The sequence below is a fragment of the Castanea sativa genome, chromosome 9, assembly GCF_040712315.1.
Source record: "Castanea sativa cultivar Marrone di Chiusa Pesio chromosome 9, ASM4071231v1".
NCBI lineage: Eukaryota > Viridiplantae > Streptophyta > Magnoliopsida > Fagales > Fagaceae > Castanea > Castanea sativa.
The window spans coordinates 7139845-7157634 of NC_134021.1; the positions used below are offsets into that span (position 1 = coordinate 7139845).

The 17790-nt window shown below is 33.9% G+C and overlaps 3 protein-coding genes across 3 annotated transcripts; all 3 read left to right on the forward strand.

Moving 5' to 3' along the window:
• The first annotated feature begins 284 nt into the window (after window positions 1-284).
• On the forward strand, window positions 285-1666 carry LOC142610896 (zinc finger protein ZAT5-like). The gene has a single exon (XM_075782871.1). The coding sequence runs from the start codon at window positions 576-578 to the stop codon at window positions 1455-1457; it is 882 nt and encodes a 293-aa protein (XP_075638986.1). The 5' UTR covers window positions 285-575; the 3' UTR covers window positions 1458-1666.
• A 3120-nt stretch (window positions 1667-4786) lies between these two features.
• LOC142609504 (uncharacterized) lies at window positions 4787-8010 on the forward strand. The gene is made up of 6 exons (XM_075781098.1): window positions 4787-5063; window positions 6867-6958; window positions 7056-7134; window positions 7257-7351; window positions 7580-7675; window positions 7751-8010. Exons 1-6 carry the CDS (start codon window positions 4889-4891, stop codon window positions 7829-7831), a joined length of 618 nt encoding a protein of 205 aa, XP_075637213.1. The 5' UTR covers window positions 4787-4888; the 3' UTR covers window positions 7832-8010.
• Window positions 8011-9687: 1677 nt separating this feature from the next.
• LOC142609612 (ras-related protein RABE1c-like) lies at window positions 9688-12605 on the forward strand. The gene is made up of 8 exons (XM_075781239.1): window positions 9688-9832; window positions 9918-9990; window positions 10112-10212; window positions 11353-11418; window positions 11595-11692; window positions 11771-11833; window positions 12047-12139; window positions 12223-12605. The coding sequence occupies exons 1-8, from the start codon at window positions 9769-9771 to the stop codon at window positions 12304-12306; spliced, it is 642 nt and encodes a 213-aa protein (XP_075637354.1). The 5' UTR covers window positions 9688-9768; the 3' UTR covers window positions 12307-12605.
• Window positions 12606-17790: the final 5185 nt, after the last annotated feature.

A 17790-nucleotide genomic window follows, 5' to 3' on the forward strand; every position in this document is an offset into this window, starting at 1 on the left:
TCCTCACAAGTCACAAAGATCTTCACCAACAAATTGGTTAATTAGTTAAAAAAAACGGTACAGTTAGAAGCAAACTATAGTTTAAACAAAATTAACACACTAAAAAACACAAACAATAAAAGCAAAAAAAAAAAAAAAAAAAAAAAGGTAGGAGAAGCGCAAATTCTGTGGTTCCAGGCTTGCAAACCAATCCTCCAGAAAGGAATCGTTGGGTAAAAGTAATGGGTTTGCTTCAAAGCCAACCGAATCTTACTCGTTTCCTCGCCTCCTCATACTCACATTGCATCTCTCTCTCTCTCTCTCTCTCTCTCTCTCTCTCCTATGCACACCTGTATTTTATGCCTATATATAACTTCCCAAGGTTGGAAACGCAAGACTGGCAAAGCAAATTCACGGTTACTATTCACGGGGTCTGCTTTTTGCTCTACTTGAAACCCTCTCTCTCTCTCTCTCTCTCTCTCTCACCATTCACTATATTAACTCCCACTCTCTAGCTTTAATTTGCTTCTTACATCATCCTCTTTCTCTTATCTTTTTCTCTCTCTATTAGAAAATTAAGGTGCTGATAGATTAAGATGATGATGGAAGCCCAAGAAGAAGTGATGGGGTATAAGGATCACACACAAATAATCAAAGGCAAACGTACCAAGCGCCCAAGGCTACCATCCCCACTTAGGCTAACTATGGCTACGACCTCATCTAGTGGTGGTGTTGGTGGTGAGGGTAGTAGTACTGGTGGTGTAAGAATTTACGATTATTCTGGTGGACTTGAACGTGCTGTGGCTTCTCCTACCACCTCAGTTGAATTCGCAGAAAGTACAGAAGAAGAGGACATGGCCAATTGTTTGATTCTTTTGGCTCAAGGACATAGCCGAAAAGTTTCATCATCAGAGCCTGTGGCTACAACAAATAGTGATAAAGCAGCAGCAGCAACAGCCGGGTCATATGCGTTTCAGTGCAAGACTTGTGATCGGTGCTTCCCTTCGTTCCAAGCGCTCGGTGGACACAGAGCCAGTCACAAGAAGCTTAAGGCTAATACAGAAGAGAAGAAATTGGTTATGGTTATGGATGAAGAAGATGTTCATCGATTTAACGGTACTAGCACAACCCTTTCATTGCAAACAGCTAATAGGGTTCAGTGTAATAGTAATAATAACAAAGCTAAGGTTCATGAGTGTTCGATATGTGGCACCGAGTTCTCTTCTGGCCAAGCCTTAGGGGGACATATGAGGCGGCATAGAACGTTTATTAGTTCAACTGCAACGACCATGAGTGTGGGAGCTAGTAGTCCTGATCAGTCTCTTGAAGCCAAGAAACAAAAAAACGATATTCTACAATTGGATCTTAATCTTCCAGCCCCAGAAGATGATCAAAGAGCCGATTCCAAGTTTTCATTCATGTCGAAAGAACGAGTCCTCGTCTTCTCGGCCTCTTCTTTGGTGGATTGCCATTACTAAATTGCAACTAGTGAATTATTGACATTACTTTTACTCATGTTGTTCATATATAATTAATTGTTCATTCTTTAAAATTCTTTTGATGTCTATGTTCATGAAATATAGTTGAAATTCAATTCTTTGGGCAAGTGGCTTGTGTGTTCATGTGGAACTTCATGGTTCACACAAAGTCTATTACTTTTTTATTTATTTTTTTAAGTTAACTATTACTTGTTGTGTTAACTATGGCACTTGTTCCTTTTCTAGTGTGAGACGCAAGTGAGAGAGAGAGAGAGAGTATAAGGGGAGCAAAGAAGGGAAGATGTTTGCCACCACCGAAAGTGGTAGATTAGGTTCCATTGTTTCGTTTGCAAGAAAGCTTAAAGAGTTGTCTATATCTGTCTGTTTCATTAAACTGACGAAAAAAAAAAGAACTGAAGGCAAGCAATGCCAGTAGCGAACTAGTAATTGCCCTTCTTTTATGGATTCACCTATATATTTAAATGGAAAGTGATATATATACCACAAGGTACAGACAGCTTTAAATTGTATATTAAAACCTCTAATATTAAATGAGCATTACTGCCTGTGTGTACTAAATCCACATGAGATTTATTTCTTGTGATTATCTTTTCAATTTATCACATGTGATGCGATTATAATCATTGCAATCACTAATATATAGGCAATGATATCTGGCACTCCTGCCAAGTTTTCCTCTTTATTGTTGGTATGGTGCACCTGATCACTTTCAGTTCTTAGCCTTATCATAACAGCTATGTTTATCTTCTAAAGAGAATGGTTCGTTGTATGTGTCCTGCATTACCAATTATAGCCATACTAACCTTTTTTAAGTTTGCAAATTTGAGATAAGATTTCCATGTTATAATAGGATCTAAGCCAAATTTTTAGTAGACTACCCATTGGACTAGTGTTTGTTATTTATCCCAAAAAAAAAAAAAAATTCCAAGAACATGTATTTGTCATAAAGTTGGAAATAACGGCAGAATTCATGGTAAGAAGATCAGCGAGGACAAAATTAAGAACCCTATACCTAGTTATTTTGTCTTGCCCTTTCACTTTCTAAGCAATTACTTGCCCCCACACACACACATAGAGAGAGAGAGCTAACAATGATGATTGATGAGGAATTTAATTAAGTGTTTGTTATGTGCACATTTGGTGGGGGTGTTGAAAAATAGACACATGTGAGGGACTTTGCGTGAGACATCCAAATACATGAGAGAGAGAAGAAGGTGTCATTGACATTAGCACATGTGTGGTGGTTACACTGCCTTAAACAAGCCCAAAAAAAAAAACTCTCTAATCAAAGCTCGCGAAACGGTTTCATTTAATGTTGTAGTTTTTTATTTATTTTTTTTTATAGGAATTTAATGTTGTAGTTAGTTAGTTTGAGCAAGGCTTTTTTCTCGCTGAGCCAGTGGGCAGTGCGGCCACTCAAGTAATTCAACTAACTAAAGCATATACCAGGATAGTTTATATATGCTAGGGAAAATTCAAAATGATGAGATTGTGAAACCATCGTTTTAAATTTCATCGATTAAATTTTTTTATAAGTTGGAATTTGAATACATTATACATGAATAAGAAAAATGATGATCTTACCACTGACATTAATATCACACTCAAAATTATACAAATCAAAATTTTTACCATATAATGTCACGTTGGCTAAGCTTTTTAATTTCACTCTCGTCACCGCCATCAACAACTTTGTCAATGAAATTATTGGTCCCTCAATCTTTAATTGTTCCCATCTTTCCCTTAGAATCGGACCAAGCTTGGGCTCCACTCCTCTTATTGTTGTTTGTCATCACTCACCACCACCACCGTCAACTGTGGCTTTCGTGATTCTATGTTTTGAACAAAAGTCCATGAGGTCCCTCTCTTTTCTTCAGGTGGTGATGATTTTGTTGTGGTAAGATGGTGGATTTGTGATTCAGGGATCTATATGTGTTTCACAATTAATATATACTTTAGAGGGTGTAAGAAATGTTGTCCATCCTATTTCGATTTGTCTATTGGAACAAAATATTTATGTATCTATATATTCCGGTATACCGTTTTAGGATTATTGCTATATATACAACAATATGTTTATATTAGTAATATTAAATATGTATACCCAATTATTTATTAAACTTATGATGCATTAATTCAAAATTAAATAATAAAATTTATTAACAACGTCATTTTATGATAAATATATTGTTTTTAAAAAAATTCATAGCTAAAGTTGGTAGATCTAATTGCTAGTATAGTGATTCTCAAAAAAAAAAAAAAAAAAAATGCTAGTATAGCTTCACATATAGCATATTTTTCACACCTCAATTACAAAGGGGAGAGAAAATGAAGGGGGGATTGGGGAAAATAAGAAGAATAATTGAAGAAGGAGTTGGTGTTGAGAGAGAGAGAGAGTGAGTAAAGGATTTTGGAATGGCCTAAATGATCGAAATGCACCAAAATGCATTGAAATTTAAGTCAAGGTGGAATAAAGGGGTTTAGCATATGAGTTTTAACCGCTAGTATGAAAGTTATGCCAGTTCTAGTCAGAATTGAATGAAATTGATATCATTAGGTACAAGATGATTTGCTGCCTAATATGAGAGAGAGAGAGAAAATTTATATTAAGCTAAAGTGAAATTTGAAGAACCTAAATAATTTTTTTGCGAATGAGTTTCGCTAGATTTTGAATCAATTTCTTGAGAAAAATCATAGACAAAGTTTGTGTTCCGATTGGAATTGTTGATGTTCCTTTCTATCATTTTTTTGGTTGCCAAGAAATTGGGATTTGAATACTTTTTTTTCCCTCTCTATATTTTAGTTCATTTAATTTATTGAATTTTGAAGATTTTATTTATTTATTTTATTCTTAAGGTTATTTAATTGACATGACATAATTAAAATGACGTGAATTTCATTGGACCAACTAATACACACAACAAGCTTAGATAACATCTTACCTTTCTCTCAAAGAACAGGCTATATAAAGTTTGGTCTGCATCCCTATTGTGTTTTAAAACTTCAAAAGTCAATAGTTATTAACTTCTTAATGTTGTTTCTTAAAAAAAAAAAAAAAAACTTCTTACTTTTTTCTGATTAAAAATAACCATAATGTTTTATTGCCCCTTATTTTATTCAAGTCTAATTTTTTTGTAAAAAAATAATAATAATTTGTTTTTGTTTTGTGTGTGGTGTGTTTTTTTTTTCTCCTTATAAACTAATTTCTTGAAAGTTTATTAAGGATAGTTTTAAAAAACTAGTATAATTTTTCCATAATTAAAAGGAAAAAAAAAAAACAACAAATACAAATTGTAAAACCTAAACACACGCAGGGTTCTTTAAACCCTTTTTGAAACACAGACACACAGAAACCCCAAGTGAACTCAGGAAAGAGAGGAATCAACAACAACAACAACAACAAAAAATAAATGGCGGTTCCAGGAAGGCGCAACGGTATGATAGAATACGACGACGATGTAGAAGAAAACGGTTTGTTCGAAGAAGAGGATCTGGTTGAGCTCGACGACGAAACCCCTCCCCACCTCCGCGACCTCGCCGCCGCTACTGAGCTCGGCGACCTCGAAGCCCTCCGCCTCGCTCTAGGTCCTCTTCTCATTCCTCTCTCTCTCTCTCTCTCTCATATTGATTTTGTTGTCTTGCCTTTTTTTTTGTTTGTTAATCTTAAGCTTGTTTTTAAATTAAAGCCTAGGGTTTCATCATATGTTCTTTTTTTTTATTTTTTTTTTTATGAGTTATAAAAAAAAAAAAAAAGTGACATGGTTTTACTCTTTTTGTATATTCGAGTTTCGAACTGAATATTTGGGGAAAAGGAATAGAATAGAATTAAGGAGTAGTGACACACCCAATTTGAGGACATGCTGAAGTGATCATTGTAAGTGGGGGGTCCATGTAAAAAGTAGCGTAGCGGATTGAAGTGAACTAGGATGTGAAATTGGGTGTGTCCCTAGATTTATTGTATTATTTAGTGTGCGTTAATGTTTACGTGGTTTGCTAAACGCGTTAGTTAGTTCGTTTGGTTTAATGCGTAGAACTGCTTTACTAGACATAAGTGGATAGGCTGATACCATTAGAAAATGTCTTGTTTCAATTCCATAGTGTGCTGTGTCCCGCCCGTTGGGGGGGGGGGGGGGTTGGGGATTGTTAATTGTGATGCTGAATCTATTGAGCTTGGAGGGCCCTATTTGGATGCATTTGATTTGGAGTGGTTGGCATGTGAATTTGGCATGTAGAAGATTTCTTGATGAGCTGAATGGTAATAATTAGTATTTGGTTTTTGAGATTTTATTAAGAATAGTGTTATACTGGGTCTGTTACTATGACAAGTATTAATTTTTTCGGCCTTTGAGTTCTGGATATGCAGTATGGGGTGAAGTGTGGGGCGCTGGTTAGGACATGCTGTAGACTGGTTTTGTTAGAGAGAGAGAGAGAGAGAGAGAGAGAGAGAGAGAGAGAGAGGTCAACCATCAATTTGATTAGACTGGTTGCACCTTCAAGAATGACTGATATTGGTAGAATTTGTTGCAGTTGCAAGGAGGCACAGAGAATTAGAAAAGCATTGGTTGAGTTTGTGCGAAAATGCTTACTAGCCAATGTTTTGATGGTCAATTATTATCATGTATGAGATAGGTCAATTTGAGTGTGGAAGTCACTAATCTGAGCTGCATTCCCAAGATTCAGAATTGAAGTTCAAGAGTCTTATACTAATATATTTTTCTTTAGAACTTTTTTAGAGGGTGGGGGAGGGTGTTATTGAAATATACAAGAAAGTGGAACTGTGGAAGGAGTTCTAATAAAAAAGAATTTCAAAGAAGTAAGAAAAATATTTGTAAGTATTTTTTAAACTGAGACTCTTGCCTGCAAATCAGGAAGGAAATATAAACTCACTAGAAATAAATATCTTACCACAGACTGCTGGTTGGCTGGTTCCTCTATCAGACTTTGTAGTTCAACTGAGAAGTTAAATTGGTTGCTAATGTTTTTAGTCTTTCTGGTCAGAGAGCTCTAACTCAACTGACTCCTCCTCCCCTTATAAGAGCAAGGTGGAGGATGAAGTCTTGGGTTCAAGACCTACCGGTGAGTGTGTAACTAATAATATATAATGTTTTAAGTCTTTCTGCAGGTTTTTTTTATTAATGTTAAAAAATAAAAGGTGTTTAAATGTCCTTCGGAACTTGAATTTTGATGTGTTAGAAAGGAGTTGTTGCATGAGTCTACGTAGGATTATATAGGAAATTTATTTCGATTCTAGGAGTGACACTTATGCATAGAATTATGTTTTTAAATGCTATGGAAACAGCATCAGGGTATTTCTTTTGTGTAGCATCCATATGCTCCATTATGGTCACCTTTCTACTAATTCTTTCTTTTGTCTGTGAATGGGTACAGATAACTTGACTGGAAGCATTGATGAACCTGTGGAAGATGGGGACACAGCTCTCCATATTGCCTGTCTCTATGGCCATTTGCCCTGTGTCCAGGTCAGTCACCTCTTATTTCTCTCTGCTACTTCTTATTATTAGTGTTTCTGTCATAATAAAATGTCTTTTAACTTATGGATACTATTTTCCCAAACAGCTACTTTTGGAAAGAGGAGCAAGCTTGGAGGCTAAGGATGAAGATGGTGCAATTCCTCTTCATGATGCTTGTGCAGGGGGTAGGCTCTAACCACTTTAAAAACAGTCATATCTGAACTATATCTTTCCTCCATATTCTGTGATTCTATGTTGCTGGCTAATCTTTTTTCTTTGACTCTTCTTTCTGCATCAACTACTACAGGATATATCGAGATAGCCCAACTTCTATTAAACTTTTCTAATGACTCAGAAATTGTAAAGAGGATGCTAGAATCAGTTGATGTTGAAGGTGATACTGTGAGTATTAATCAAACTGGACACTCTTCGGTAGTTTTATTGGAAGGTCCCACTGTCAAACTAGCTGCTGAAACTTGAGTCCAAAATAATGTTAGTTATGTGGTTGACATAGAAGAATGCACACTGGCACAGTGATCAAATGATTCCACATAAAATTTTATTTTCTTTCTTTTCAAACAAACATTATTTTTAATAGTCCTTGATAGTCATTTTGACATTACTTTGCAGCCTCTCCATCATGCGGCAAGAGGTGAGCATGTTGATGTTATAAGGCTCTTACTGGCTTCTGGGGCTTCTCCTACAAACACAAACTCATATGCAAAGGTTAGTAGTTGAAGGGATTTCAGAGTTAGGTTTCTCCTTCGTTGTTGTTTTTCTAATTGGTAATAATTTTAACAGACCCCAAGTGAGCTAGCTGATCAGAACACAGAAGCTAGGAGAATTTTGGAAGCTGCTGCTGCTGCTGTGGCAAGCGAGTAGGCTTTACCAAATACTAATTGAAAATGTCCAGTTTTAGGCTGTAGCCACCGTTTTTTGGTCTTTTGCTATAAGTAGGTAACTCCAGAAGTTTGCAGATCTTTGATGAAATCATTATTTTATCTATTATATTGGTTTTGGCTCTTTGAAAGAGTAAGAGCTCATATAGAATTTCAGTGAAATATCTGCAATGTTTTAAAAGGACAAATTTTATACCAGGGTGTATGGTACATTAGGTGTTATACATTAGGTTCTCCATTTAAATTCAAACACTTGTCTTCATATCAATATGCAGAAACGATATTATCTTTCTTAAGTCAATTAAGTGTAATCCAGTTGTGTTTGAATTTAATTGGGGAGCCCGATGTAGTGCACATAAGGTACTCTACCTAAGTTTTGTTCTTTATACCATATGCCCCATGTATCTAACTACTGTAGGGGGTTTTAGTTAACTTTCTTAGTTCTCACCTTTGGTTTGATGGTTGGGCTCATCTTCAATTGCCAAATAGACAAATAAGGATGAGAAGCCATTATGGTTTGAGTATTGAGAGTAATGAAAATCATGCTGTGAGTTCTTGTTAGACGTTAACAAACTTTACTGATCGAATAAAATGACATAAAACTTTGTTCCGGGAGACCTTGAGCCCATTTGCTTGTTTTGAAAAGCCTACTTTTGGTGATACTTTGAGAAGAGAAACAAAGTGAAAAGAAGTCTCATCAGTTAAATTTCTGAAGAAGTTTTCGATTAGCTAACTAAAATCAGAAGTAAAAGGCGCTTTTCCATAATTATAGGTGATTTGCTCAAAACAGTGCATTAAGTCTCCATCTTGAGCTTGAACAGCCTAATAATGGGCACGAGTTTAGTCAGGAGGTTTGGGTAGTTTGGGTTTGTTGCAAGCTTTGCAGGATATGAATACTCTCAATGATCAGCTTCTATTATGTTGAGGACTTTGCTGGATGATCAAGGCTGTAAATGGGCTAGATCTTTGTCTTATGCTATACAAGACACTCCAAAAGGATCTAGAAGTTTAATTTAATATGCTATATTGTAACAATTCAATTCTGTACAAGGTGATTGTTGCCAGGCTGCTCTGATGTTGGCTAGTCTGTCTTGCGCCAGCTAATAATACCCCTAAATAATGTTGCTGGCAACATCATAGATGATGAAGAATAACAGAATATCCTATAATGTAACTAGGCGGGGCTTCCTGTTTTAAGGTTAAATTTAAATTTTAATCATTAATCAAGTAACCACTAACCGGTGTCACTTACTAAAAGAAAAGGTGATCACAGTCTAATGAAAATATTGTTTTCATTTATTTCACACACAAAAAAATATTTTTGGAGTCTTTATTTAAAACTAGAGAAAATCTAGAAAGTAGAGCTAATACATGTTTTAAAATCAAGTAATGCATATCACAAATTTTGCTACAACTTTGCTCACATGGCAAATCGTGAGCGGCGGAGTTTTTGGAGTTACTATTTTTACTCCGTTACTTATAACTTGCCATGTAAGTAAGTTGTGACAAAAATTGTGATTTTAACATTTTTCTTTAAAATCCTCTCAAGAGCATGTGTTCCTGAGTGACAAATTATACGATTAATTGAACAAACAACGGTTGCAGAAACAACTACTAACTCTCAACAACAAAGAAAGATCAATTAATAAAGTTATCTCTCATTTGCTACAAAATGTTAATCCAATGCATTCCTAGCCATAAAAGACCAACACAACAAGCAAGCTGAAACCAATCACAGCCCAAATAAATGCCACGTCAGCAGAACATGCATTTCTCCAAGCTTCACCCGAGACACAGCAGATCCCTCCCCCCACCAAAGATACAGATATAAACTTTAAAACTTAATTGAAAAAAAAGAAAACAGAGGAGAGAGAGATATAATAGAGTCTAATTAAGCCCAACTTTACTTGGAGCTCGGACATGGCGACCAGAGCTCGAGCCGACTACGATCACCTAATCAAGCTTCTTCTCATCGGCGATAGTGGCAAGTGACTCTCTTTTCTCACCACTTTTTTTTTGGAATAAAGATTAGATATATTTTTCACATATTTATATTTATGTATATGCAGGAGTAGGAAAGAGTTGCTTGCTATTACGTTTCTCAGATGGTTCTTTTACAACAAGTTTCATTACAACGATTGGGTGTGTTTTTCAGACCCTTTTTAATTTTTTTTTATATTAGTATTAGTATTAGTATTAGCTAGTTTCATCGTTTTCAACACTTTCCTGAACTCTTCTGTTCTTATTATAATTCCTTAATCAGGATTGACTTTAAGATTAGGACCGTAGAGCTTGATGGTAAGCGTATCAAATTACAAATATGGGATACTGCTGGCCAAGAACGTTTTCGTACAATTACAACAGGTACCTAAATTTTCCCGATCGACTATTTATTGTTTTGTTGTCAAATGACCTGCAATATCATATTGCTCAATGAGTAGCACCTACTAATATGCTAAGGTGTGCCCATTTGGTACATGGGCTTGAAACCGCACTTTTTCAAAATATATATTTTTTTAAGGTGCTTTTTTTTTTTTTTTTTTCAAACAATCCAATTTTCAAAATACTGAAAAAAAAAGAAAAAAGCTGTATAAAAAATGCACTTGGTTTTAGACTATTTGTCTTTGGCTATGATTTGTAGGAGATTTCTTGTATCAACAAGTTAGAGTTGGGGATGCAACACTGTCAACTTGTGGTTGATACTTATTGGACCCATATGAAGAACTCTTGACTTACCCCCCTTTTCTTAGAGCACGGTTAGAATGTCCTACTTAACCCAAACCCCCCTCCCCTTCAATCCGGAGGTGCCATTAGACCAACCGGGTGGCTGGCCACTCTTTATTTACCTAGAACAAGTTTAGAAATTATAAGTGTATTAAGAAATTTGATTAAGAGATTTAAATGCTGGTCATGGGTCTTTGCATGCAAATGGATAGGCAAACATATGTTTATAGTGTTTAATATTAGGATAATGCTAACAAGTGTCCTTAGGGTAATGGTTAATAATTCTTTTAGGAAAGTTTTGACACCACTTTTATAGAAAATGAAAAAAGTTGTCAAAACATTAATTGCTTTTTTTTTTTTTTTCCTTCCCATAAAAACTTTCTTTAAATGGATTGTTAACCATTGCCCTAAAGACACCCGTTAGCATTTCCCTTAGTATTATTAGTGCACAATAAGACACATACATATTTGTGTCATATTTCTATAATTTTCTTGATGTTGTAATCAACTCTTGTGTCTGTTTCTAAGAATGACATTCATCTGCAAGTCCAAAAATCATACCTCTTTTATTGACATCAACTGGACTCCTGCCCCTGCATTTAGTTTCATAAAACCATGCCTAGTATTTTAAGAAACTAAATGCTGGTTTAGGTGTTGATATTTGAACATGGGTAAGGTCTAGATTTTTCTTTTCTTTTCTTTCTTTTTTCTCTTAATGTGACAAATTTCTTTTTTATTTATTTATTCAATTTTGTGATATTTGTTAATTGTTTCTTGTAGCTTATTACAGGGGAGCCATGGGTATATTGCTGGTCTATGATGTAACAGATGAATCATCTTTTAATAGTATATCTCCTTCTTTTCTTCGTCTCACATTTTGCTTCTTCATTATCAGGCTTTGATTCTTCATTATCAGGTTTATATAGCTCACATGGTACTAGTGAGCTGGATTAACATTTAAAAAAAAGGGGCAAAATTGAAGCTTCACATATGTATGATCCCCTGGTCTAATATTTGTGTAGACATCAGGAATTGGATTGGGAACATTGAGCAGCATGCTTCTGACAATGTAAACAAAATATTGGTGGGTAACAAAGCTGACATGGATGAGAGCAAAAGGGTAATGATTGAAATCTGTCTAGAGACATGTCTTTGAGTGGCTGTATTTTTTCCTGACATTATAGGACTCCTCTTGTAGGCTGTCCCAACATCGAGGGGCCAAGCATTGGCTGATGAATATGGTATCAAATTTTTCGAAACGGTAAGCGTGAATGGGTGGAATTACTCGGTTGGGAACTACATACCTCATATATGCAACTTGTTTAGACCACATTGGCACATAGTTTATCTATCATTATCTTTGAGTCTCATAAAACCAAAATTCAATGGCACGAAAAGCATGTGGCTCTGACTCTTAGGATGACATGGTTATAATCCCTCTAGTTCGCTAATATTCTTGAAACCCTTTGAGCAGAGTGCAAAATCAAATTTGAATGTGGAGCAGGTCTTCTTTTCTATAGCTAGAGATATAAAGCAAAGACTCACAGAGACTGACTCCAAAGCCGAGGTGATATATGTCTTCCTGCACCTACAATGGTGATGTGGAGTAATATCTTAGATTGTCTCTGACATATGATTCTTTTAATGCAGCCCCAGACTATCAAGATCAGTAAACCTGATCCAGCCAAGGGCTCAACTGCTACTGCGGAGTGGTCAACATGTTGCAGCCCATGAGGTTGTCCAAATGACCTGGGTTGAGCCATTGTCGCATGCATGATGCATGTGTTATATGGTTCCTCCATTATGTAGGGCTGGTTCCGGAATGTTAAGGAAAGCTGGAAGCACCTTCTGCTCACATTTATAATCTATGGTTGTTGTATATGCTCCCAAAATCTATGGGGGAGGAAATCCACCAAACGCTTTATAAAAACTAATATAATGACCTCCTTTCTTCTAAGGTGCATAGCAGGGTTCTTGCTTGTCCTTGTATCTTCCTGATCCTCGTTGATCCATCAATTAATGGGCTCTATTTCTTTGCGAGGTTGGTTAGTTTGTATGTTGTAATAATCAATAACTAGTCGTCGGGAAAGTATTATGAAAATTTATTTATATACAAAAATCAACTGTGCCTTTATTAGTCTAGGAAATGAACATAATGGTTCATTTTCAAATTCCAGGAAATGAACCAGAGGGAGATGACCTTATGGAAAGACGGGAAAGTGTTACTTGATCTTGCTGACCGAGGTTTTAATCACAATTATACAGAGTCTCAAGTCCTATTAAAAAGTATCAACACTTAAATACTCTAATTTCAATCTCCATTACTAGCATTAAGACTGCTGTGCCGGTGTTGTATTCACGCTTTTTTTTTTTTTTTTCTTCTTAATGTCTATTTTCAATTCAGAAAGTCTATATTTACTCCATAATAGACTATCTCGAAACTCAATCAATTAAATCCCGAATAAAAGCAAAAGAGTAATTCATCTAATCACCAATGCAATCAAATGATCTGAACTCCACAAGATTCAAACTAATCTAAGTCTCAAACAACTCCTCTCAAAAACTATCTTTTGGAATTAAGAATCAAAATCCTAACACATAATAAACCAATTCAAAACAACCAAGTGCAACAGTAGTCCACCTACAACACATCAATCACGTTCTAGAACCCACTTGTAACTACAAACCAAAGCAGCTAATCTAGAAGAAAATATATGAACGGTGGGAATGAACTAAAATCTCAATAAGTAGAAATTCATGCAACACCATTTTGTGGAAACAAAAGGTACTAGTAGGTACACATAAAAGAAGTAGCAAGTATAATATTAACAAGGGTGGCTAACAATAAGTTGATAAGTTAAAAGAGTGTTCCAACATAAAAATTAATTTGATGGGTCTAGTTAGTAGTTAGTTAGATTGAATTATTTGTACATATTACTATCCTAGATAGTTAAGGGTCAGGGTATAGGGAGGTTGTTGGGTGGCCATTATTTTTGTTTACGAAGCTAAGACTAGTTTCTTAGAATGTTAGGGGTTTGAATAACCTGCAAATGTGCTTAATGGTGAAGAACTTGTTGAGGGAGTAGAGGTGAGGCAACGATGTGGTACTCCTTGGTGTGTGGTTGGGGATTTTTATGTCATTCGTTACCCCAGTGTGAGGTTGGGTTATGGAGTCATGACAAGCTGAATTTATTGTGAATAAATTTAGTCATGATTCCTTGGATGCATGGGCGGCTCCACTTGGAGCTCAGGGGATTCCAATGAACCCCCTGAATTGGCCCAATACAATATTTTTTAAACCTTGTTTTTGTTTTGACCTTTCTAAAATAAAATTTTGAATACCTTAATTCTAGATTTTTTAAGCCAGTTAAAGGAAGTTTGAATATGATCATCTTAACAATATTCTGGCATTTTTAAACATAAAAAAAGCTCAATAACAAACCAATTTGAACTAAAATCTAGAAAAAAAAAATTGATAAGCTCAACAACAAAAGTAGAAACTTGTTAATTTTAAATCTTAGAAAAAACACATTTAGATCTTAAAAAAAATTGAAATAAATCAAAATGAGAGATCAATAAATGAATGATTGCTTAACTGTGTATATTGAAAAAGATGTAACTCATAGGATTGATAAAAAAAATATTTTGTAACGAGCTCAAAATATGAAACATCGTAGAAAGCAATTGTAAAACTTTATGTATTTTAGTTTTTGTTTTTTGTAATATCAATATATTCAAGTTTTATTTTGTTTTAAATTTTGTATAGTTTATGTTCCTTATTGACTCCCCTAAAAAATAATCCTGAAACTACCACTGCTTTTATGCATACTTGAACACAAAGACACAACTCTAATACCAATGATTCTCTTAGTGGTACTAAGAGAAGTGTGGTAAATTCACTAATTGAGCAAAGGAGGAGACAAAGTGTGAGGAAAGAAAATGACTTTAAGTTTGAATTTCATTTTCTAACAAGCTTTTATTTACCATGTCAAAGGTAGTAAAGATGTAATCTAAGTATAATACTCATAGTATTTTATGCGGAGAGTGATTTTAAAACATTTGAAGAAGTTATGGCTTTTAAAAATAGTTTTTTTTTTAAATAATTTTTTTATAGAGTTTTAACTTATAATGTCTGCTTTTGATAATTGTGTTATTTATCTTCAAACCAAGACACCACTCGATTTTTGGTATAGGTTGAAATTAAATCTTAAATCTCTCATTCAACCATCAAGAACTTTACCAGTTAAATTAACTAAAACTCACTAGATATAATTTTTTAAGTTATGAAATGGACTCAATCTTGTCTAGTAAAAGATAATTTTTTACAATTTATTAAAATGGCAAATTGTAATTAGTGCAAGCGTACAACATCATTTTCTTATGAAATCATTATTAACCTTACTTTTATTTAACATCAATTATTACCTATAACCTTAATAATTATGAAAATTTGGTGAACTTTTTTGTATTTATTACTTATCCTGTTATCCATGAATAACTTGGTATGAGAGAGAGAGAGAGAGAGAGAGAGAGAGAGAGTACCTTTGTAGGCTAAAATAAAATAATGGGTTTAAGCAGAAAACAATGATGATTCGAGAACAAATAGACCTTCAACCAATGTTAAATGGAGCTACTTGTTGGCTAGGTCTTTAATAGTGCTGTCACATTTTGGTTAACAAACAATGATAGTGCCCCTTCACCTGATAGTTGTTTCCCACGCGCTATTCACTTGGGTCCTTCACTCCTTCCTGGGACACCACTAGCTTCTTCCAAATTAATCATATTCAAATGTAAATTGTATTATATATCTGTGCTTATAAGAACTCATTTGGTCACCATGTGGCCGTTCAGCGTGAGCGTGACAGTAGTAGTCCACTCCATCCCTCACTTTTTTTTTTTTTTAAACACATATTAATTGCCAAAATATTTTGAATTGATGAAAACAACAGATCATTGCTTCTGTTTTCACATACAAAATTAAAAACAATCACTGTAAAGCGTAGCAGACAAATCAACACCCATCCCACTCATCCCTTGGAAATTAATATCCCAAGGTAAATTTCATTTATATGAGGTGAAGATTAAATTGCAAATTATATATTAAAATTTTTTCCCCTTGTATGTATAATTTTTGATTTACATCCATAACATCATATACAATTTTGATTTTAGCCATTTTGTCTATGTCATCCATTAATGAGATGGTAGCTAAATTTTAGCTTAGTTCAACACAACATAATTGTAATATGTTAAAATAACCTTTTTTTAAAATTATTTTTTAAAAAACTATTTTCTTCACTTCAAAATATTATATAGACTTAGGTACATTGGTATAATACTTATGTATTATTCCTTAAATTTGTGAATTTTTTCTTATGAGATGGAAGTATGTGTTTTAGTTAACCTTTTTTTTTTTTTTTCCTGCATTTTTTCTTCTCATTTTCTCTGGTTACATGGTAGTCATTTTCTCATTTCTTTCAAAAAAATAAAATTTCTTGTAAAAATAAATACACAAGCAAAACTTGAAACAAACTCAAGCAAAAATCGGCCTCAATATAACCCAACCAAACAAAACCTAATCATCATAACCAGGAAGAAAAAAAGCCCAAACCTACCAAATCACAGTTATTCACAAGCATCACAGCCATCCATATTCCACCGTCACACAAGCCTACCTGATCAACTCAACGTAATTTTAAAGCATTAAATTGGTCACTTTGGAAATCCAAAATTTAAAACACAAAAAGGATAATATAAAAATAAGGTCTCAATTTACAATTTAGTAATCAAGTGAAACACTCCCACTTAGCACCATAATACAAGCCACGTTGTATACTCTTTAGTAAAGTATATAAAATAAACCTGTGCACCATGATGCAATCCAATATTCCATGCAAGCTATCAGCTACCTCAAGCTAATCAAGTTGTTAAGATATGCAGTATGTTAATATATGTCCGAATACGGCATTATATTTATATACAAAGAGTAGAAACGAGGTTATCCTTTCTCGGATCCTCCGGTAATTAATGTTTTAGTGTTTACAGCAATCTTATTCTGTTTCAGGTGGGTCACGAAAACGAAAGTTTGGACTTCAAGAAACAAAGAAAGATGTTCTTTCCTTTTCTTTCTCTTAGCTTAGTAAATTATCTATAGTTTTATTAAATGAATAATTCTTTTGGTATCCATTTGTCAAATACTTCAAAAATATATTACAAAGCCTTCAAAAAACAGGATCAAATAATGTCCATGAAATAATATATTTAAAAAAAGACCTATACTTTTATTTTATGACGAAAGAGAGGTTTTTTTTTTAAGGAATTAATAAAAAGAGAGAGTTAATTATAACTTTTAACCTTGAACTTGCACGCCATTTACAGTATCCTCAAACTATCAATTTGCTTTATTAATTAAAAACACTTCAATTTATGAAAATTGCATCAATATAATTCTTATAATTTAAATTAAGAGTTAAATTAGCAGGAAGTTGTGGTTTTTCCGAACAACCAATGTAAGTAGTTTTATGCATTTAAAAAAAATGTAAGTAGTTTTATGTAATTACACTCAATTCTCATCTCTTTTTTTTTTTTTTTAGAAAAATTTTCATCTCATTTGATATCCAATTTAGATGATATGGGACACATTTGTTGGGTATCAATCAAGTCTTGTGTGAATTAAGAAAATGAACTAACAATTTTAATCAATGACCAAAAATTATAATCACCAAAATCACTAAGCCAAGATATCAACCAAGTCATATACACATATTGCATGTGTAGAATTTGGTCGGATCAAGTTGGTTATGGGCAGTGTACATATTATACGAACACATCATCACTATAGATCAAAAGAAAATCACTTTAAATATATTTATATGAAATTTGATATGAGCGTTAATCCAATGGTTTGATTTTCAAATATATAACCAATTAAATGGTTTAGTGGGAGTTGTAACCATTAATTACAACCGAATTTGCAATTAAGTTTTGTCCTTTAAAAAAATTATGACTCTTCTTTAAAGGGTTTTAATCTATGACGTCTACTTTTAATATTTATTCTTTATCATCAAACTAAAATATCAATTTATTTTTTTTATGTATACAAAAATCATATCCCAAAATTTTTATTCAACAATAAACTTTTTTTATCAGTTAAATTAATTAAAAAAAAATAATGACTAACGATAAACAGTTTTCGTCGTTTCTCAAAAAAAAAAAAAA